A 24,378-nucleotide genomic window follows, 5' to 3' on the forward strand; every position below is an offset into this window, starting at 1 on the left:
GTAATAAGCAAGGAACAAAAGTAACAGATGAAAAACTTTGCAAAAAGCTTAAGCCTAAAATGATTACTAACTTACTAATTAGTAAGTAATCAGTAATAGTAGTAGTAATTAGTAGTAATCAGGAAAACTATTTAGCACTAGTGAGTGAAGTTCCCGCCTGCACTTGACTGTGCATTGAGAATGTCAACTTTATTTCAGATTAATATTGGGTTTCTCGTGCAACATTCGGGTTGAAAAATAGTAAGGGCGGAAAGTAGTAGTAAATAGGAGATTGAAAACCATTAAGAACCGTATAAAATAGCGGGTAGGAAACTTAACTTACATATATATAAGGAAATTATTTTTTAGAAATCTAGAATAACGATTTATAAGAGATACAGTATCAGGCTGGTCTTGTTTGTGTTGTCGACGGTTTTACTTATGTGTTCGGTGAAAACAAGCTTTTTATCCAGATTGAAACCCAGGTATTTAATATTAGGCTTACCCTTGATATTTTGTTATTGTCAATTTTCAGCTCGCAAATCGGTAGAGACGGTTGGGCTGCGCCATTTTTAGAAGAATATTGCATTTGTTTCCAGTTGTTCCAGTTTGATTTCAGATCCATTTGGCAAGAAAAGATTTGTATTATAAAAAATGTATTAAAATAAAAATTGAACGTATTACTGTTTTAATCCCAAAACGCATTGTAGCTAAAACTGGTTGAGCATTATAGGTTAGAACTAGTTGAAAAATTTAAGCTCTCAGAGGGCGTATGTTTTACGAAAAGAAAGATAGTGAAGTGTAGATCACAGATATTATTATTATTATTATTTTTGTTCGCTCAAAAGATATTTGAATTCTGTTGTTAATTAAATAAAATTAAATTTGTAATACATGTCATTCCAGTTCCAGGACACTTTTTGGCAGAATAGTGGATGTAGCTGCTTTTTTTTTATACACATCATACACAAGATAAAAAACCAAACATTTTTGCGATTCGATAGCATTTCGTTATCTCTATGTTTAGTAAAAAAGATGGGGTTTATCCAATTTTAAGTTTTCATAATGATAGAAATAACGAGGGGGAACGATGTGAGTTGCAGCGGACACCGCAAGTCTACAGTTATACCCTATACTAAGTCAGTATGGCTCTCCTCCGGCAGACGCCGCTAATATTAAACGACACGACAAAGAGTGCGTGCGAGAGAGACAGAAGATCAGTCTGAGCGTGACGTCGGGCGCTGCGTAGCCACTGCAAATTGATTTCTTGCTTTTGGCTACAAAAATGATCCGATCTGATCCAGATTCAGCAATCTGATAGATATGGTCATTATCTATGATTCTGCGTTTTTAGTTTTTTCGTATCTTCAATATTGTGGATGCAACAGATTTTCGTCTTTTGTGTGGGCGGAAGGGGGTGAGGCGAAATTTTGAGATATACGTTTTATAGTGAGATCTAACAGGAGTGCGGATACCAAATTTGGTTACTCCAGCGTTAATAGTCTCTGAGATTTGTGAATATCCCCAGATTTTCGTCTATTGCGGGGGCGGAAGGGGGTGTGGCGAAATTTTGAAACAAACTCGTCTCGGTCCGATATATTAGGAGTATGGATACCAAATTTGGTTGCTCTACCTTTTATAGTCTCTGAGATCTAGGTGCTAATGTTTTAGTCTAAGCAAAGCCGGCTATACTACGTGTGTGTTAGAGAGAGACAGGGCGAGAAAAAATGAAATTGTTTTCTTGATGCTGGCTCTAATAATAATTCTGTAGTCTAAAAGATATAGTCATTCTCTACGATTCTGCGTTTTTGGTTTTCTCGTATCGTTAAAATTGTGGATGCCACAGATTTTCGTCCTTTGTGGGGGCGGAAGTGGGCGGGGCGAAGTTTTCAAATATTTTTGTAGCAGTGACATATCACAGAAGTCTGGATCCGAAACATCGTTGCTCTAGCTCTTATAGTCTTTGAGCACTAGGCGCTGAAGGGGACAGACAGACGGACAGACGGACGGACGGACAGACAGACAGGGCTCAATCGACTCGGCTATTGATGCTGATCAAGAATATATATACTTTATGGGGTCGGAAACGATTCCTTCTGGACGTTACACACATCCACTTTTACCACAAATCTAATATACCCCAATACTCATTTTGAGTATCGGGTATAAAAATACTTTCTCATAAGATTATTCAGAACAATGTTCAATGTTTTGAAATTGCAGCTAAAATAGTTGTAGTCAAAATAAACTCAGTGCTACATTTGTCCATGTCCATCATTCGTTCGCGGAACAGTTAATATTGCTTTTCGGTTCTTCCCAGTCAATTGGACTTATTTCCGCATTGCTCCTGTTTATTCTAAGTTCGTTTGTATGTACATATGTATGTATGTATGTATGTATGTATGTATGTATGTATGTATGGTTGTATGGTTGTATTCTCTGTTTCAGGCACATTGGCCATTTCAATGTACAGCTTATGTATAATACTTGGCGTTGAATAGGCACGTCGAGCACGCTTTCGTGCATGTCGCTCTCGACCGACGCCAACTATCTGACAAACTTCAAATTACTCAATTCTCTCATTCCCCCGCTTAAAATGTAATTAGTTCATTCTTAATTGGCAAATTAAGTTCCCCAAAACTTGAAGAATGCTAGCCGCTGGCGATAAAGTTATTACTTTCGTATGCACACGTGCCAAAAAATCACCAAAATTCACGCCTTAAATTAACGTCTTATATACCTAAATTAATTAAATTTATATAAAATTAACACAGTCGAATGCCTCGACATTGATGGCTCACTTTTCAACACCCCCCAACCGTCACTGCTCTGCCTTAGTTAGGTTGGCAGGAGGGCGAGGGCTACGTTTATTAATGATTCTGAATTATTCGTGTTTTCGTATCTTTAAAATTGTGCATTTCAAATGGCACTGCCTGTCAGTCTGACAGGACCGTTTTCGATTTTTTGTTTTCCGATTTTAATTGAAAATCGGAAACTGTTTTAAGAACTGTTTTAAGTGGCCAAGATCAGTATTAATTATTCTGCGTAAGAAGTATTACCGTAACTTCACAATTTTGGATCCCAAAAGGTTATTTAGGAGAAGGTGCCAGCCAGGAAACCTGTACATTTAATTAACATACCACTGTACTCTACGATTACTACATACATATGTACATATGTATGTATAAAATAGCTGAGGTTTTTTTTTAATTGCAAAGTGCGATGAAGCGCTGATAATGACTGATTTAGTGAGACTGAGATGCATGTAACACTCAGAAGGACCATAAAGTAGTACATATACATACATATGTATGTATTGTATGTGCATGTATTCTTGATCAGCATCAATGGCCGAGTCGATATCGATGATTCTGACTGTCCATCCGTCTCTCTGTCCAGTAAAAAGGTTGTTTAGGTCTGGTTTAGGTTTGGGAAGATCTCATGACAAACTTTAGAATTTGCAATATAACCAAAACCGCGTTTTGGAGAATTATAATAGAATAACGCTAATACCTGATCCAATATGAATAAACGCAGAATCCATTATATTGTATATTATATTGTATATTAGAAAACGTCAGTAATAAGCTAATAAAATAGTGTAGCTCTGCACAAAAGTAAGTGAAAAATTTTTCAAGAATTATCTTTCCTATTAGAGAAAATAGTAAATGAAAACATGACTATAAAAATACAAAAAAAAAAACAAATACCAAAAAGTTCAACTTTTGCATATTTTTGTAAATTTTCAGATCCAAGGTAATGAAATTATAAGTCAATTGGTTAATTTAGCTGAGTTTCAATAGAACATCGTTTTAGAAAATAGCATCGGGACAAAATTACATATAGTACATATGTATGCATTTTTGTTTTTAATAAACGCTTTTTATACCCGGTTCTTCAAGAAAAATGGACGTGTGCAACACCCAGATGGAAGCATTTGTGACCCCATAATGTTTATATACTCTTGATCGGCATCAATAGCCGAGTCGATTGAGCCCTGTCAGGCTGTCCCTCCGTCCCGGCAATTGTTTTGATTTGAGAGACTATAAGAGATAGAGCAACCAAATTTCGTGTCCAGACTCCTGTGATATCTCACTGTTACAAGTGTATTTCAAGTGTTTCAAATCAATTCGTACCTTTTGCAAACAGCGATACCAAACCACATATAAAATATGTTGTATAAATTACTTAAATCATAAGCTGACATTTGTATATACTAACTGAGTACCGGGTACACCGCGTCAAAGTCCGCGGCTCACAACGTTCCCCTTGTTTTTTTTTTAAAGATACATATAGTTTTTGCAATAATTTATTCTGTTTGGAACAGTGCCAATTTGGAAGAGGAAGAAGCTTTTTCTAATTATAAGACACTTCGTTGCGTGGAAGCGATCGACTACTACAGTAGACAGAGGGACATACATACATACACACAAATGTTATTAAATACATATGTCTATTTATTTACTTGTTTGTTTCTAAATCGTGTATACAAAGGCACTGTGTGAGCGAGAATGATACAGACTCATTGCTCTGGAGAGATATACCGGAACGATCCAATCCGACCAAACGAAGCTTCGACTGATGCTGTCGTCAAGAATTAAATGCAAGCCCCGCGGAACAAAATTCATTGCCGAAAGTAAATGATTAGCACATGATTTTACCGTAATAATGTTCTCAATCGTACATACAGGGATGATGGATTTGGATGTGTGTAAAACCCAGAAGGAAGAATTTCCGGGCTCATTCTTGATCAGCATAAACAGCGAGTCGATATAACTACATAGCTACAGTCATGTGAAAAATGAAAAGAGCACTTGGCTATGTTTCAGCAAAAGCTCTATAGAATTACTATTTTCATTAATTTTAAATTATCTTAATTTTGTAACTTGGCTTTTGTTTGCTTTCCTTAAAATAAAAGTATCAAACCAAGTGTAGCGGTGAAAAAAAAAAAACAAATTTTGTCTATATTTCGTAGATTTTACGCTGTGCAAAATAATAGGCACCCACACCACACTTAAAACATGTTATATTTCGTTAAAACCCGTTTTCGTACGACTTGTTTGGTTTTAAACTATTGCGAGAAATTAGTTTCAGTAATTTTAGATATACATACATATGTAAAAACATGCATAAAATAAACTAAAAATATTCAGGATTCAGTTAAGATCACAAGTTTCCCTATTATGTTTCACATGAGACTGTATTTCTGTCTGCCCGTCCGTCTTGATTGACGCCTAGTTCTCAGAGACTATAAGAAGTAGAGTAGACTGGGGAATGCTGTGCTTGCCTCGCCACCTACAGTCCACACAATGTTGAAGAGGCATACGAGAAACCAGAAAGCGCGGAATCATAAAGAATAACCATATTTACGAGATTGCCGAATCTAGTTCAGATCGGATCATTATATATATATATAGCCAATCTCTGGGCTCCGATACAAATTTCGGCACTTACGTATAAAATACTATGTTGTATATCTTTCATAGATCATAAGATTACATATGTACTGACTGTGTACCGAGTATAAAAGTAAAGCCGTGGCCCTCGCTGTGGCTCACAACGTTCAGTGACATTAAGACAGAAAACGTGCCTGAAAGTGTCGTCGGGAGCTGCGTAGCCACTGCAAAATTATTTGTTCCTTTTGGTTATAATAATGATTTGATCTGATCCAGATTCGACAATCTAGTAGATATGGTTATTATCTATGATTGAGCGTTTTTAATTTTGTCGTATCTTCAAAATTGTGGAGGCCACAGATTTTCGTCTTTTTTGGGTGCCGAAGGGGGTGGGGCAAGGTTTTCAAATACACTTGTAACAGTAAGATCTAACAGGAGTGGGTATACCAAATTTGGTTGCTATAACCTTAATAGTCTCTGAGATTTGTGGATGCCCCAGATTTTCGTGCTTTGCGGGGGCGAAAGGGGGTATGGCGAACTCTTGAAACAAACTTGTCAAGGTCCGATATCACTGGAGTGTGGATACCATATTTGGTTGCTCTAGCTTTTATAGTCTCTGAGATCTAGGAACTCACATTTTGCAATAGGCAAAGCCGACCATGAAACCTGTGGGTTAGAGAGAGACAGAGCGAGAGAGAATGAAATTGTTTTCTTGATTCTGGCTATAATAATTATACGATCTGGTTCAGATTTTCCACTCTAGAAGATATAGTTATCCTCTACGATTCTGTTTTCTCGTATCTTTGAAATTGTGGATGCCACAGATTTTCGACCTTTGTGGGGGCGGAAGTGGACGGGGCGATGTTTTGAAATACACTTGTAACAGTTACATATTACAGAAGTCTGAATAAAAAATGTCTTTGCTCTAGCTCTTATAGTCTTCATAGGGACAGACAGACAGACATGTCTCAATCGACTCGGCTATTGATGCTGATCAAGAATATATATACTTTATGGGGTCGGAAACGCTTCCTTCTGGACGTTACACACGAACACTTTCACCACAAATCGAATATACCCCTATACTCATTTTGAGTATCGGGTATAATTAATGGAACTAAGATGCACTCCCACTATGGTATTTAACGCTATTGGTATGTGAATAACTACTCTACTAAAGGATGGTCGAAGTGTTAAACAATATTGAAATGCAATAAGTTCTATAAAACTACGCGTATCACAGTGGGTGCAATGACCAATCTAGCAGGATAAAACCTCATTTGTTAAATGTGGGATTTCAAAAAATTTTTTTGGCGAAAGAATTTCGAAAGAAATACCTCCAAGAGATTTCGCTTTTTATACCTGGTACTTTTTTGGTTTTTTTGGGTATATCGTTAAAAAATTCAAAGTTATCGGCTACCGCACGTAAAATATGGGGCGCAAGGTGCAGCTGTAAGGTTTATTGCAATTTTTCACGTGCTCAGCTACGCAATTTGTGAAGTGAAAATAATTTTTTTTGAAGAAAAAACATAACATATGTTAACATATCTGATCTGAGGTATGTATGTACTATCGAATAGCAATTATTTGTAGATTTTCTTTTGGCTTTGGCTGCTTTTCAGCTCGTGTGTGGTTATGGGTCAAAGGGTACATAGGTACACGTATCAATTCGAAATCTTCGAAAATAACTACAGAGCACGCTATAATCGTATATAGTATAGGACACCCCCTTGCCTCCATCTCCTCCGAGATTTATTCATCGATAGACAGCGTCCAGCAGACGCAAAATCCGACGACTGTACCAAGAGCGCAAAAACAACGAGGGGGAACTCTACATTTATACCCGATACTTAGTCAGTATAGCTCTCCTCCGGCAGACGCCGCTAATATTAAACGACACGACAAAGAGTGCGTGCGAGAGAGACAGAAAATCAGTCCGAGCGTGACGTCGGGCGCTGCGTAGCCACTGCAAATTTTAGCTATAAAAATGATCCGATCTGATCCAGATTCAGCAACCGGATAGATATGGTCATTATCTATGATTCTGCGTTTTTTCGTATCATCAATATTGTGGATGCAACAGATTTTCGTCCTTTGTGTGGGTGGAAGGAGGTGGGGCGAAATTTTGAGATATACGTTTTAAAGTGAGATCTAACAGGAGTGCGGATACCAAATTTGGTTACTCTAGCCTTAATAGTCTCTGAGATTTGTGAATATCCCCAGATTTTCGTCCTTTGCGGGGGTGGAAGGGGGTGTGGCGAAATTTTGAAACAAACTCGTCTCGGTTCGATATCTTAGGAGTATGGATACCAAATTTGGTTGCTCTAGCTTTTATAGTCTCTGAGATCTAGGCGCTAATGTTTTACTCTAAGCAAAGCCGGCTATGCTACGTGTGTGTTAGAGAGAGACAGGGCGAGAAAAAATGAAATTGTTTTCTTGATGCTGGCTATAATAATAATACGATCCAATTCAGATTCTGCAGTCTAAAAGATATGGTCATTCTCTGCGTTTTTGGTTTTATCGTATCTTTAAAAAGTGGATGCCACAGATTTTCGTCCTTTGTGGGGCGGAAGTGGGCGGGGCGAAGTTTTGAAATATTTTTGTAGCAGTGACATATCACAGAAGTCTGGATCCAAAACATCGTTGCTCTAGCTCTTATAGTCTTTGAGCACTAGGCGCTAATAGGGACGGACAGACGGACAGACGGACGGACGGACAGACAGACATGGCTCAATCGACTCGGCTATTGATGCTGATCAAGAATATATATACTTTATTTGGTCGGAAACGATTCCTTCTGGACGTTACACACATCCAATTTTACCACAAATCTAATATACCCCAATACTCATTTTGAGTATCGGGTATAAAAATATTTAATTTTATGTAACCCACAGTCCTTTTCCTGATGTTCGGGCACATTGTGGTTAAACTGCGCATTCTTATTTAATTTCCATAAATTTGTGAGAAATAAAGATATTAAGCTTTGAACAAGATCGATTGTAAGTACAGAAGAAACCGGTTATAAAGTCTCTGCTGTTAGCGTCCGTCCGGTTATAGCGACAAAAATGCAAAAACTTGGTTGGTCCCCATACAAACTTAAATATATGAAAGGGCCTCCGCTTAGTACGCTCCGCTTTTAGCTACAAACCGCTTATACCGACGATATTTTTCACTATTGCTATTTTTGCTATTGCGAAATAATACCAAAAATTATCCCAGCAGCTCATTCTCAAAGGATATTGAAAACGAAGATGAAATTCTTCTATCGGTTTGGCAAGAGCTCTAAAAAATCAGCTACCGATTTCAAAGGAAGAACTGGCTGAATATGTTCTTATTGACAATGGTGTGGCGATTTGTGAGGAACCTTCAAAAAACAATATTGTTAAAAATATATTAGATGACGGACAGGACTTTGTACGACTTCTTATGAAAAAACCATGTTTTTGAATTAAATTTATTAAAATTTTTGTTTTGATTAAATAATTAATTTGTTTTAAAACCTATTACGAACATGGCAACCATAAAATAAACAAACAAAAATTGTCTTTGCTCCTTTTGGCTAGAGCGTCTTCCGGGTATAACGACGTAAAATCGTCGCTCCCTTGAGTGTCGTTATAACCGGATTCTACTGTATGTGGTCGCAAAAAACTATGCACACTAAATGCATAAAACACCTTAAACAAGCTGACTGCTGTATCTAAATTAAAATTTGTTGTATTATTTGAAACACAGTAAGCAAAAAGCATGGTCTAGTATTTTAGTCGAATCTTCTCTGAACGTTATACATACATATGTATGTACAACCTTATATACATATGTATGAATGTATGTATATATGTGCATACGTATGTACCTGAGATACTTTCCATACATCCACTTGTTTGTTCGTAAAATAAACACATACATGTGTACATCCCTTAATACATTTAAAGACTGAAATCAAGTTAAACGAGTAATAGTAGGTGCATTCATACGAAAAACATACAGGTGTGTATGTATATACATGCTTATGCATGGATTGCATGTGTGCTTGGCGACTATTTCAGCACAAAGCTCTTCTGCCACTGCTTTTGTCTCTGGCAGCCGGTTGCTACAAGTTTTATCGGCAGCTGAGTCATTACTGAGCGTGGTATGGGAACGAGCAATTTTGGATTAACTTATACAAATGAACATATGCATATATAGTTGTATGCATACGGAAATATACATACTATACACCTAACGAATTAAATTTAACCAATTAACATATAATTTCACGAACTTTTTCTATATTTTTTTAGTCATATTTTCCTTTACTAATATACCATATGGGAAAAATGATTCTTGATAAAAGTTTTTCTTCAAATTCTCTCTAACATTTTGAACTATCTAAAAAAAATCCTATAAATTTGGCCCACGATATATTTTTAACTTTTATTCCCCCGGAATTTTGTAACGTAACACCAGCGACGTACGTCAGATGCCTCCGCGGACTTATCACAAAAAATAGGAAAAGTTTAATTCGTTAATTAAGTATTTAATAACTTAGAAAATTAACTCGGAATATTTCATATACATACACTCATAAACATTTTAATACTGATAGTCCTAGCCAATTCGCAAAGTTTTGCAATTTTGTACCCCAACCTCAAAAACCACTTCTGTTTTTGGTAGCGTAACGTTAGGTCAGGTCATATTTTGGCTTATATCTTTAAAATCGTACGTTGGATTGTTTTTACCTAATTATTATTAAATTTTTTTAAATTGACTTGTTAATCTATATACCCGATACTCAAAATGTGTGCAGAAAGTGGATGTGTGAAACGTCCAGAAGGAAGCGTTTCCGACCCCATAAAGTATATACATACATATATGCTTGATCATCATCAATAGTCGAGTCGATTGAGCCTGTCCGTCCCTATGAGACTCACTTGTCCCTATAAGAGCTAGAGCAACGACAATTTGTATCCAGTGTATGTCACTGTTACAAGTATATTTCAAAACTTCGCCGCGCCCAGTTCCGCCCCACAAATGACGAAAATCTGTGGCATCCACAAATCGCAAAGACTATTAGAGCTAGGGCAAGCAAATTTTGTTTCCATACTCCTGTTAGATCTCACTGTTGCATGTGTATTTCAAAATTTCGCCCCACCCCCTTCCGCCCCCAGAAGGGACGAAAATCTGTGGCATCCACAATATTAAAGATACGAGAAAACGAGGGGGAACGATGTGAGTTGCTGCGGAGACCGCAACTCTACAGTTATACCCGATACTTAGTCAGTATGGCTCTCCTCCGGCAGACGCCGCTAATATTAAACGACACGACAAAGAGTGCGTGCGAGAGAGACAGAAAATCAGTCTGAGCGTGACGTCGGGCGCTGCGTAGCCACTGCAAATTGATTTGTTCCTATTGGCTATAAAAATGATCTCATCTGATCCAGATTCAGCAATCTGATAGATATGGTCATTATCTATGATTCTGCGTTTTTAGTTTTCTCGAATGTGCAATATTGTGGATGCAACAGATTTTCGTCCTTTGTGTGGGCGGAAGGGGGTGGGGCGAAATTTTGAGATACACGTTTTATAGTAAGATCTAACAGGAGTGCGGATAACAAATTTGGTTACTCTAGCCTTAATAGTCTCTGAGATTTTTGAATATCCCCAGATTTTCGTCCTTTGCGGGGGCGGAAGGGGGTGTGGCGAAATTTTGAAACAAACTCGTCTCGGTCCGATATCTTAGGAGTGTGGATACCAAATTTGGTTGCTCTAGCTTTTGTAGTCTCTGAGATCTAGGCGCTAATGTTTTACTCTAAGCAAAGCCGCCTATGCTACGTGTGTGTTAGAGAGAGACAGGGCGAGAAAAAATGAAATTGTTTTCTTGATGCTGGCTATAATAATAATACGATCCAATTCAGATTCTGCAGTCTTAAAGATATGGTCATTCTCTACAATTCTACGTTTTTGGATTTTTCATATCTTTAAAATTGTGGATGCCACAGATTTTCATCCTTTGTGGGGGCGGAAGTTGGCGGGGCGAAGTTTTGAAATTATTTTTGTAGCAGTGACATATCACAGAAGTCTGGATCCAAAACATCGTTGCTCTAGCTCTTATAGTCTTTGAGCACTAGGCGCTGAAGGGGACGGACAGACGGACAGACAGACAGGGCTCAATCGACTCGGCTATTGATGCTGATCAAGAATATATATACTTTATGGGGTCGGAAACGATTCCTTCTGGACGTTACACACATCCACTTTTACCACAAATCTAATATACCCCAATACTCATTTTGAGTATCGGGTATAATTAAAAACGCACAATCATAGAAACCATAGACCATATCTACCAGATTGCCGAGTCTGGATCAGATCGGATCATTTTTATAGCCAAAAGGAACAAATCAATTTGCAGTGGCTACGCAGCGCCCGATTACATGCTCAGACACGTTTTCTGTCTCTCCTGCACGCACTCTTTGTCACTCAATGTAGCCATACTGACTACGTTCGGGTATAAATGTAGAGTTGCGGTCGCAGCAGCAACTCACAACGGTTCCCCCTTTTTTTAACATTTCGTCGCACACATATGTACATACATATGTATGTGTGTGTGTACTCACATTCGAATGTTCGCTAATATCCATACATACATGTATGTATGAAAATACCTTTCTAAGTGGGACTGATCTAAGAAATTTGTCGCAGTGTCGTCCGGTTAACTACTACACACTGCCTTGTGATCCGATATGGGTGCCTCTCTACCGGTCTACCGAGTCATCGATCGATGCTATCATCAAAATCTTGCCTATGTGCATATTTACATCATATGCACTTTATCATTGCATAACATTGAGAATCAGCTGCTCAAATAATTGCAGCTGAATTGAGTCGGGCTGAACCGGGCCAAGCTACATATGTATGTATGTAAGTCGAATCCAACTTGAATCACCGTTTCAGTGGAGTATACAACATATGCAGATTGTATCTATACAGACAACACTCCTCTGTAGTGAATTATACATATACATATATGTATGTGTTTACATACATTGGTTAATATCTATGTACGTGAATGCTTACTGGTCCATTTACTATACGTATGCATACATATACGTGTGTATACATCTGAAAGTATGCAGATACATATACTGTTTCTTAATCATCCTGTGTACATTTGTATGTATGTACATTCATATGTAGGCTATTGTATACAGGCTATTCGTTTATGTCTGGTGCGCTAACAGTACAACAAGTGAGAAGAATCAAGCGCACAACAGACGAGCGTAGTGTTAGTCACACACTGTATAGTCTGTATATGAATGTATGTATATCTGAATGTTTCTACGTCGACGTCGCTCAAGCACGAGCATGAAAAAAATCAAGGGAGAGGGAGTCTAGTTATTCCGTGTCGCGGTCTCGTCGCTCTCCAGGTTCTTGTGTGTTGCATTGGTATTGGTTTTTGGTTGAGTCTTGATCGGACTGTGTGGCTGTGTTGTTGAGAGTGTGTTAGCAAACTAAACGGGCAGAGCCAAGGTACATTAATAAAAGGTATAACAGATAAGATCTGGCTCTATTTGGCAGCCAAACCTACACAAAAACGCACGTACATACATATGTACACATGCATACGCATATGCTGACGCTTATGCATTCGAAGACGCCTGACACAAACAAAGGGACTGCCTTACTTTATATGTAATTAATATACACACACATATATAAATACATAAGTTGGGCAAACCAGTCAAGCAGGCAGACGATGCCAGACGGCAACACCAGAGAAAAGAGCCAGCTATGGATTGTATGTAATACATATGTATATAGCTACTGTCGTCGTCTCGTCGTTCTTAGTATTGATTCAGATTCAGTCGATGAGTTTCTCTCGCTTCTGCGCGTTGCGTGTTTCGCAGTGTTTCCGCGATTTTTTTCTTTGTCATCATCGTTGCCCACAGTCGCCGCTCGTGCGCCCCTCCGATTTCAACTGTTATACGGCGTTCACTTTGTACGGTGCTTTCAATGTGTATGCTTTTTATCAATTTGCATAATTATCAGTTTTTTTGTTTTGATTTCAATTTATTTCTGGGGTGCTATTGTTTTTTTTTTGTATCTTATGGTTTTCTTGCATCTGTATGTACATACATACATACATAACAAAAACTAGTTCAAAAATATGATCGCCACAATCTCCCGTTGTTCTCTTAATCTCTGACGCCCCTCTTGTGGATGTGTGTTCCTTCACTTATGTATATATGTATGTATGTGTGGTTGAGAAACTGGAAAGTGTGGGAGTGTCACGAGACGAAGAGTAGCCCAATAAACCTAAAAAATTATCTTCGTTAGACAAATTTCCTGCAATTGACAACATTAAACATAATCAACAAATTGATACATGAAAATGTACATATATACATATGTTCATATGTATGTATGTTCATATATGGTGCATGGATGCATGGGTTCTTGGCTCGCCAATAACAGAACGAGTCACAGAAAATTGCCAAGCAGGCAAAAACACCTACGCGAACAGAACAATACCAGCAACATCACCTTAAAGAGAAACCTGAATCGCAACGTTGTGATTTCATTCAACTGCTTGTTGGATGTGTGTGTGTTTGAGTGCGCGTTAGTGTGTCCGCAGAGGGTAAAGTAAAACATGAATGTGCAGACACTACAGACACATGCAAATACACACACATGTGTGTAGATATACGAATACAGAAGGAAGTGCAGATAGACATAAATGTATACGGTAAAGATATGTCTCCCTTTTGTTTCTCAAGACATACCCTGTAGTTCTGAATGTCATTAAACGCGCTTGTATATGGGATTGGTAATGACTCTGTTGGAACTAGCCTCCAAGGTACACCTGGGTAACGGGTATCCAAACGTGTCTAGAAACTTTGCTTCCCTTTGTAGGCAGCTATCGCAATAAGTTATCTGCTGCCTAGATCATACGGTATAGTCTTGGCCCAGACCAGCAGTTCGACACGTGAGCCCCAATGACTTTGCCTGAGGAAATGGTATTGTCCAAATACATTTTATGTGACCGTCTGTTTTACTTATGTACATGACATACATATTTAGTTAGATAGTTGCATTGGCTAGTATGCAGTACTGTTGGGTACTACGCACACATCTATTGGTACTTTGAACTACCCAGAACACCAACGCAACGAGGCTTTTGCATGACTCTCGCAATATGGAAATGTGCTCACTTGTGAAAAGAAAAAAACTAGTGATACATTTGTTTATCGCAAAACACTGGCCAACGAGCTCGAAAGTGAGTGATACAGTTTTGTGCCGAAAAACAGTCGCAAACGAGCTCGCGAGAGTAAAATCGTCTCGCAAAACGGTCGCTTTCACTGCCACAAAGTAAACGAGGTATGAATCATGTTTCTATCTTATTAGATAACTCAAAGAATTTTTTGAGTTAAGTCTCGCGTTTTTCTTGTAGGCGATATCATTGGCTGGGTACATGAATGAACACACATGCGCTGGTACTTGTTAAGCAGAGACGCAAGCAGCGATAGGAAAAATACGGACAGCGACTCGGATCTCGGTCAGCTGAAATCCCGAAACTTCAATTGAATTTTCCATAATTTTGCAAAGGAATGAATAAAGGAAATCTACATTAAAAATGAACATATCATTCGCTCTTTCTATGCCTGTTCTTTGGCCGTTGTTGGTGATATTGCTTCTGCGCATTATTTATACTGGAAGGCCCACCAAATTTGCACAAAGGCGTTGACAGAGAACTCCTCTCAAAAGCACTCAATCACACATACAACGTTGCATAGAGAGAAAAACAGGGAGGAAGAAAGAGACGGAGAGAGCGAGAAAGAGAGAGAGAGTGAGTGCCAGCGAGCAAGAGAGTGAGTGCCAGCGAGCAAGAGAGTGAGTGCCAGCGAGCAAGAGAGTGCGCATAATGCTGCAGGAGTTCCCTGAGTATAAATGATCATAGTATTAATTCCTAAACAACGGTGATTCACGAATTAAAGCAATTTATTCATACCTACATACATACATATATGCAGGCAATGCGTTTTGTATCTACAAATACGATATGTTGAAATTTGTCAATTCAACTAAAATTAAGTGCCAGTGAAGTGAACATAAAAATTGGGAATAGGCCAGACATTCAAAAGAAAAAGTATTTTTGTTCGGATAATATCTTATTCAAGTATAGCGATAGCTAGCATTTAAACAACAAGCAATCGTTACAGTAAGTATCAGCACTGGCGGTTTCCAGTGGAAGTGTCAATGCCAGTGACATAAGATTCTAAATCCAGTATAGTGGTTATCTATGTACATACTTAAATATATACAAGTACATACGGCTGCATGTCCTTTGCGAACCGGGAACCCCATAAGCTGGCTGCATGAAAAACATAACCAGCTCGAGCACCTGCAGCACGGGGCTGCTGCGATTGCAGAACAATCTAAACAACAGCGAATTGGATATTTTCGGCAAATCAGAAACAGGTGCGTAACATTACTCTTGCTCTCTCGCCTCCTTTCTCTCTCTCTCTCTCTTTGGACATGATGTAACTATACTAATAATGTATGCACATACATATGTATATGTATGTACATATATGTGCATATGCATGCATATGGATGCATACATAAATATGTACATATGTAAGCTGATTCTCGAAGGAAAAAGTCAAATGGAGCGCAGATGGAACTTGCGTTTTATGTTTTAAGCTATTGTACAGTATTTTGCAGTGATTGATTAATATTGTTGAAATGTACGGGCATACGGCATCTTATTAAATTTGTTCATTGGTATTCATTGGAGTGTGTATTAACTATTAACTTTACGAGTATGTACATTGTATGTACTAACAGCAAATAAGGAAGCATGGACATATTAATACATATGTATGTAAAAATATATGTACATACTATATGTATACAAAGAGCGCTGATATACGCTGATCGAAATGGGTATTGTGCTCTAATCTACAAATTTCACAAAGACATTCACAATTTACAATCACATTAACAAAAAAAAACGAGTTGGAACGTTGTGAGTTGCTGCGGACACCGCAACTCTACATTTATACCCGATACTAAGTCAGTATGGCTCTCCTGCGGCAGACGCCGCTAATATTGAACCACACGACAAAGAGTGCGTGCGAGAAAGACAGAAAATCAGTCTGAGCGTGACGTCGGGCGCTGCGTAGCCACTGCACATTGATTTGTTCCTTTTGGCTATAAAAATGATCTGATCTGATCCAGATTCAGCAATCTGATAGATATGGTCATTATCTATGATTCTGCGTTTTTAGTTTTCTCGAATGTGCAATATTGTGGATGCAACAGATTTTCGTCTTTTGTGGGGGCGGAAGGGGGTGGGGTGAAATTCTGAGATATACGTTTTATAGTGAGATCTAACAGAAGTGCGGGCACCAAATTTGGTTACTCTAGCCTTAATAGTCTCTGAGATTTGTGGATGCCCCAGATTTTCGTCCTTTGCGGGGGCTGAAGGGGGTGTGGCGAAATTTTGACACAAAACGGTCAAGGTCCGATATCACAGGAGTGTGGATACCAAATTTGGTTGCTCTGGCTCTTATAGGTCTTGAGATCCTTGAACTCATATTTTGCAATTGGCAAAACCATGAAACCTGTGTGTTAAAGAGAGAAAGAGCGAGAAAGAATGAAATTGTTTTCTTGATTCTGGCTATAATAATTATACGATCTGGTTGAGATTTTACACTCTAGAACATATAGTCATCCTCTACGATTCTGCGTTTTTGGTTTTATCGTATCTTTAAAAATGTGGATGCCACAGATTTTCGTCCTTTGTGGGGGCGGAAGGCGGTGTGGCGAAATTTGGACACGAAACGGTCAAGGTCCGATATCACAGGAGTGTGGATACCAAATTTGGTTGCTCTGGCTCTTATAGGTTCTGAGATCCTTGAACTCATATTTTGCAATTGACAAAACCGACCATGAAACCTGTGTGTTAGAGAGAGACAGAGCGAGAAAGAATGAAATTGTTTTCTTGATTCTGGCTATAATCATTATACGATCTGGTTCAGATTTTGCACTGTAGAAGATATGGTCATACTCACCGATTCTGCGTTTTTGGTTTTATCGTATCTTTAAAAATGTGGATGCCACAGATTTTCGTCCTTTGTGGGGGCGGAAGTGGGCGGGGCGAAGTTTTGAAATATTTTTGTAGCAGTGACATATCACAGAAGTCTGGATCCAAAACATCGTTGCTATAGCTCTTATAGTCTTTGAGCACTAGGCGCTGAAGGGGACGGACGGACGGACGGACGGACGGACGGACGGACGGACGGACGGACGGACAGACAGACGGACAGACAGACAGGGCTTAATCGACTCGGCTATTGATGCTGATCAAGAATATATATACTTTATGGGGTCGGAAACGAATTCTTTTGGACGTTACACACATCCACTTTTACCACAAATCTAATATACCCCAATACTCATTTTGAGTATCGGGTATAAAAATGAAGTCGCATCCAGGAAAATTCATAAAGTTGCAAAGTCACGAAAGTCTAGCAGGAGTTGCTTGACCGAGCTACTTCCGATTGCAAGATTATAACACGAATTTCCAATACAACAAATACGGTCGGGCCATAGACTTTATTTTTATATCGGGTACTCGAAGAGTTTAGGGATATATTAGTTTTGTGGTGGAAGTGGATGTGAGTAAAACTCAGAATGAAGCGTTTCCGTCCCTATAAAGTATAGTATTTATTCATCACTTTCCCCCTTGTCTTCACTTTACGTATGCAAAAAGTAGGATAATTCGAATGTTCGGTTCTATTCGGTTGTATTCATTTCGTTTAGCGCATTGGTTTATTCCCACTCATACAACTGAATGCTAACAAATATAAAGCCAACACACACTCGCATTTATTGAGCTATAATTCGTTGTGTGCGTTGCACTCATTTAGCTCTATTCAATTCGAATGCATTCTATTGGGCTTTTGTTTTGAATGGAGCCATGCAGACCTCAAGTAATTACATACGTTGTAGATATTACGCAAATAACCCATTTCCGGCAAAACAATACAATTTTTCATTACTTTTCTGTTGAGGGCTTCCATTTCGGATGTTCAGAATGGAAAAAAATGGATAGAGCCCTTGGGCTCACATTAGTGCCAAATTAGAGTCTGAAATTGTGGGTTAATCGTTTCGTGCGCTTGCCAAAAAATACAATGTGAGCGACAAAAGTGTGAAAAAGTATGTAAAATACATGGGAGTAATGAAATGTTCCTAAAGTCCCAGAAGTACAGAGAAAGGCAATAAAGGTTTGGCTACGTGCGCTTTCTAGAAATTGGTTTTCTGCAAACTGTTAAAAGGTTTGCAAAATGAATGATGAGACGTATTTTACAGTGGAGGGTCATGGATGGACTCCGAAATATTACTTTAAGCTTCCCAATACTCAATCACCTGAAAATATTGGGGCTGGCCATAAGCAAACGGGGAATCAGCGATCTTTTCTTTTTAAAAGCAGGATTGGCTATGAATTAAAAGGACAATTGTCTTCCGGCGCTGAAAAAATGTAATGATTAGTATCATGCGAATGATAATACGGTGTTTTGGCCCGACATAGCGTCTGCTCATTTTGCTAGAATAACTCTGGAGGCTCTTGGCCACTTAAGCATTGAGTTCGTGACTTAGCTTCCAGCCGAAAAACATCGACTGTTTAATATTAAAAATCAAAAGAGTGCTTGCTTACGGGGAAAATTGGATTCAGAGAAAATTGAGGAGGCTATAACCAAGTTTCCCGAAAATATAAGGAAGGCTGATCGCTATGGTCATGAATTTCTTTTGTAAAAATAACTTATAGTCTAATATTCAGTTGGTCAGACTTGGAATACATTTGTTATTTGTATTACAACAGTTGTTCGTATTTCATTCCGCATACGGTATTACGTTTTACGAAGAAACGTTTGCGGAACACTGCAATAAACTATCGAAACATTTCAAGCAGACCTTTCACTATTGGATAATAATCGTCCAGATATATATACCACACATCCAGCGCGTATTTTCAGTGGTATCTTATGTAGAGTACGAAGGTTGCGTTGATTCGATTTGTCACCGTTCTCAACAGCTTGTCGTATGCAACAACTTTGTATAGAAAAACTATTTTTGTATACTCCACGAACCAACCCGACTCTTTATACCCGGCACTCGAAGAGTATAAGGTTACTATATTGAAGTTGTGGTGAAAGTAAATCTGTGCAACAACCAGGTGGAAGAGTTTTCGACCCCATCTCCGTCTGTCCGTTCCGATGAGCGGCTAGATCTCGAAGACTACAATATATTAGCTAGAGACACCAAATTTTGTATGCACATTGTTACAGGTGTATTTTTAAAGTTCGTCCCGCCCCTTTCCGCCCCAACAAAGCGAAAATCTGTGGTTTCTACAATTTTGAAGATACAATAAAACATGAAACGCAGAATTGTGGAGAAGGCACTGTGTCTAGCAGGTTGCCGTATCTGGATCAGCTCGGATCATTATTATAATATATACATATATATTATTATATTATTAAATTGTAGCTTCAGCTTACCGTCTGGAAAATATTAAGCTGCTTTCAAATGCAAAATTGATTATTTTTCTGTAAATGAGCTGTATGCTATTATGAAAAAGATAACTGCAATTGGGGATCCTTATGGTTTACGATTATGGATAGGGAAAATGTTTGATATCGTTTTTTCCATTTTTATCTATAATTTTCATGTTGTTGTGGTTGGAGAAGTGAGTGGAGTCTACTTAGAGAAGACTATCTTTCCTCGCTTAAACGTATTTAAGAAGAGTCCACCTTATAGTAGATTAAGAAACCGTACATCTCAAAACCTAATTGAAATAAAATAAAATAATAGACAACATAACCTAAAATGAATAATAACGAATGTAACATACATATGTAACCCTAACTTAGGAAAGATTATATAATCATAAGAGTTTAGTTTCACCCAACGAAAACCAACCCCTTGCTTGTAGAACTTGGAAAGCTAAATGATAATAAATAAATAAAATCCTTACTGTGAATGAGTTTATTTGTTGAAGCAAACCACCACATACACTGTGAGATAATTGTTAAGGATGTTATTAAAAAGTCTAAGAATTGAGTGTTAAAGAGAGATTGGAGAGTTTTTAATCATGGAATATGATATACGGTTTGGCATGGGAATAGTGCCGTTTGGGAGCCAAGAGCAGATTGGAATTCTAGATATGGTATAGATTGTTTTATTTCAATTGCTGTACTATTGGAGGCGTATGTTGGCGAAGTATTGTATACATTTTTTTTTGCTATGTATGAATGTAGGGGAGAATTTTTCATCTTGCACTTCGACTGATCGTTGTGCTCCAAAAATATTAGTTATGTCTGATGAAATGACTGTAGATATGTTAGTTAGCCACATATTGCTTGGGTCAGAGTTCGAGTGGATATCTTTCGTAAATTCAAGTAATGCATCTATTTTAGATTTTCTTAACATAGTATTTGTTTTTCCATATTTAATAAAGTTTTCTGTGTTAATGTTTCATTTTTAAGTTGGGACCATTTAATGTTTTTGTCTCTTTTTAGAGATGTAAGATTTGTTTTCCACGAAGGTAGCTTTCGTGGTAGCGATTGTATGGTGTTTTGGGGACTGAAAGATTCACTTTTTATAACAACGGTTTTAATATTGGCAGCGTCTTTGTTAGAGGTCATATGTATTTTATTTTTAATATGTATTTTATAGAATTTGAGAAGTCATCTAGCTCTGTGGGGCTAGCTTCTGATTCGCATTCGTACGACATGGTGGTACCAATCACAGCTGGTCAAGAAATCTGCGGTTTTTACCTGAATCTTTACAGAAGTAGGCCTCACTCCAAAACCTAGTACTGTCGCTGATATTGTCTCTCCTTATTTAATGAATATCGCTATATTTGCATTCCATTTCGGAATATTTTAAAATTTAAAGTACTCCAAAATTGTGCTAATTCCATTTCTGTTAGCGCACAATAAAAAAATGGACAAATATCCAGAAATCCCGCAATTCACAAATTTTTCACCCATTTGGTCTTAAAAAAAACCAGATCTAACGGGAAAAAAGCGTAATCGGCCGCACTGGGTCAGAGGTCAAGGAGGTGTTCATTATGGTTTTCCTATAATGATCCCAGTGAGCTACTTTGAGTTTAAAAGTGAGTTTGGCAATGATTATAGAAAGTATATTGTTGTAGAGGCCATCGATGGCTTTCCATTGGATGTCTGGGGCTATTGTGTATGTGGCAACAGAGAGGTCTATGTGTGTGAAAGAGTTGTGTGTTGAGAAGTAGGCTCAAGGAGTATGTTTTCTGACTGCTCGATACATATTCGTAATTATTTTGCCTCTTGAGTTGGGTTTTGGGGATCCCCAGTAGGGGTGCCAATTGTTAAAGCCGCCAAGTTTTAGTGTGGGTTTTAGGATTGAGGATATATTCTAGATTACTTCGTGAGAAAGATTTATTGGGGGATATATACGCTGAGATTATATAGCTATTATTGTCTTCGTATAGTTGGAAATTGGTAGGTATTGGTAGAGCGTTGAAATGTGGGTTGTGTTCTTTAATAAGCGTCTGCAGTTCAAACGAGGGGGAACGTTGTGAGTTGCTGCGGAGACCGCAACTCTACATTTATACCCGATACTTAGTCAGTATGGCTCTCCTCCGGCAGACGCCGCGAATATTAAACTACACGACAAAGAGTGCGTGCGAGAGAGACAGAAAATCAGTCTGAGCGTGACGTCGGGCGCTGCGTAGCCAGTGCAAATTGATTTGTTTCTTTTGGCTATAAAAATGATCCGATCTGATCCAGATTCAGCAACCGGATAGATATGGTCATTATCTATGATTCTGCGTTTTTAGTTTTTTCGTATCTTCAATATTGTGGATGCAACAGATTTTCGTCCTTTGTGTGGGTGGAAGGAGGTGGGTCGAAATTCTGAGATATACGTTTTATAGTGAGATCTAACAGAAGTGCGGATCCAAAACATCGTTGCTCTAGCTCTTATAGTCTTTGAGCGCTAGGCGCTGAAGGGGACGGACGGACGGACGGACGGACGGACAGACGGATAGACAGACAGGGCTCAATCGACTCCGCTATTGATGCTGATCAAGAATATATATACTTTATGGGGTCGCAAACGATTCCTTCTGGACGTTGCACACATCCACTTTTACCACAAATCTAATATACCCCAATACTCATTTTGAGTATCGGGTATAAAGAGCTATTGCGGTAACCTAAAAGACTATTCCGCCGTTTCAGCTTGCTAAATTAATAACTTCTGAACAAATAAAGATCACTTCATGAAACAAACTGCATTTGAAAGAAAAACCTTTCAAAATTGAATCTGCTTAAATTATGCTACAATGTCTAAAAGCTTCACAATAATGGGTTAAAGTTTAACTTTGTTGCCGGTGCATATTTTCCTTTGTAAAATGCTATATTTTTATTTTTTTTAGATCGATAAAGTACTTTTAATGGTAATTTATCCCATAAAATATTATTTTTTATTTCATTTTCAACTTAATTTAAAAAAAATTTTGATTAAAAATCGATTTTTTTTTTAATCTGAAAGTTGGTTGAATTTTTTTTTGCTGTAAAATAATCCTGCACTTTCTGTTAAGTGTGAGGAATATCTAATAAACTTATAATTTCTGAAGATAACTGTGATCTCACATATATATCTAATGGATACATGGATCTGAAGAGGCTGCCGCCAACATGTTGAAAAGGTGTTGGTTTTGCTTATATTACTGTATTTTTTGTAAACTTTTTTTCTCGTTTCTTGGCTTCCTCTGACATCTTTTCAATTGGTAGGCTCTGACCTTCAATTAAAATTTGAACATATGCCAGAATTTTATGAAGCGTGGGAGTTAGTTTCTTTTCAGGATATTTTTCCAGTAACAGTCTTCGAGGCATATTCACCAAACTTTCGGGTATGGTATTTATTTTTCTTTGCAGTTTAAAATATGCATAATGACACCCAATCTTTAGTGATTTCACTTTTCTCAAAGAACGTCCGTCGATTTAGTATAAGTAAGTTCGTTAAGAACTTTTCCATCAATTATAGTAAGGAAAAATTCAAAATTGACACTTTTCGTGCGTTTTATGTACAAACGGTCTTCTATTTGAAATATGATCTTTAACATCACTTACGGTGTACGACTTAAGCCGCATGAATACAAGTGAAGCCATAAACAAGCCGTAGAATCTGTGATAGTTTTATCGTCTGTGGATATTGCTTGCTTATATTCACTTTGCGCAGAAGTTTCATCACAGCCCAATTTACTGATCAATGTGAAATTTGGTGGCAGACTGTCAATTTGATGGTGAGGTTAGCTTTTAATAAGCCGTTTCGTAGTATGTTGCACCAGGTCTATAAAATAAAATAATCCGATCTGAATCAGATTCGGCAATATGGTCGGTAGATATGGTCATTCTTTATGATTGTGCGTTTTTAGCTTTCTCGTATCTTCTAAATTGCTGATGGCACAGACTTTCGTCCTTTGTGAGGCGGCAGGCAGGCGACAATGAAACGTGTGTGTTAGAGAGAGACAGAGCAAGAAAGAACGAAATTGTTTTCATCATTCTGGCTATAATAGTTATGCCATAATAATTCAGATAATGCAGTCTAGAAGATATTGTCATTCTCCACGATTCTGCGTTTTTGGTTTTCTCGTATCTTTGAAATTGTGGATGCCACAGATTTTCGACCTTTGTGGGGGCGGAAGTGTAACAGTGACATATCACAGAAGTCTGGATACAAAATGTCGTTGCTCTAGCTCTTATAGTCTCTGAACACTAGGAACTCATAGGGACGGACAGACGGACAGCCGGACAGACAGACATGGCTCAATCGACTCGGCTATTGATGCTGATCAAGAATATATATACTTTATGGGGTCGGAAACGCTTCCTTCTAGATGTACACACATCCATTTTCGCCACATATCTAATATATCTCTATACTCATTTTGAGTATCGGGTATAAAAAC

The 24,378-nt window shown here is 38.1% G+C and overlaps 1 protein-coding gene and 1 long non-coding RNA gene across 15 annotated transcripts in view; both read left to right on the plus strand.

Annotated features, from left to right (window-relative positions):
- The window catches only part of LOC117186769 (protein scalloped), a 68,322-nt gene that overhangs the window by 18,592 nt on the left and 25,352 nt on the right, over positions 1-24,378 (plus strand). For 7 of the 14 annotated variants that reach the window (XM_033387992.1, XM_033387995.1, XM_033387996.1 and 4 more), the window contains exon 1: positions 15,389-15,836. The exons of 2 other annotated variants lie outside the window; for them this stretch is intronic. In XM_033387992.1, the coding sequence (XP_033243883.1) occupies positions 15,734-15,836 (103 nt within the window). In that variant the 5' untranslated portion in view covers positions 15,389-15,733. Of the gene's footprint in view, positions 1-13,200; positions 13,375-15,388; positions 15,837-24,378 lie in introns of those variants that run through there. 5 more of the 14 variants (XM_033387993.1, XM_033387994.1, XM_033387999.1 and 2 more) reach the window with 5 other exon arrangements.
- On the plus strand, positions 13,407-14,996 carry LOC117186770. Its single transcript, XR_004471679.1, has 2 exons — positions 13,407-14,735; positions 14,809-14,996. It is a non-coding gene; the product is annotated as an uncharacterized LOC117186770 (long non-coding RNA).

Source organism: Drosophila miranda, chromosome XR (genome assembly GCF_003369915.1).
Source record: "Drosophila miranda strain MSH22 chromosome XR, D.miranda_PacBio2.1, whole genome shotgun sequence".
Taxonomy (NCBI): domain Eukaryota; kingdom Metazoa; phylum Arthropoda; class Insecta; order Diptera; family Drosophilidae; genus Drosophila; species Drosophila miranda.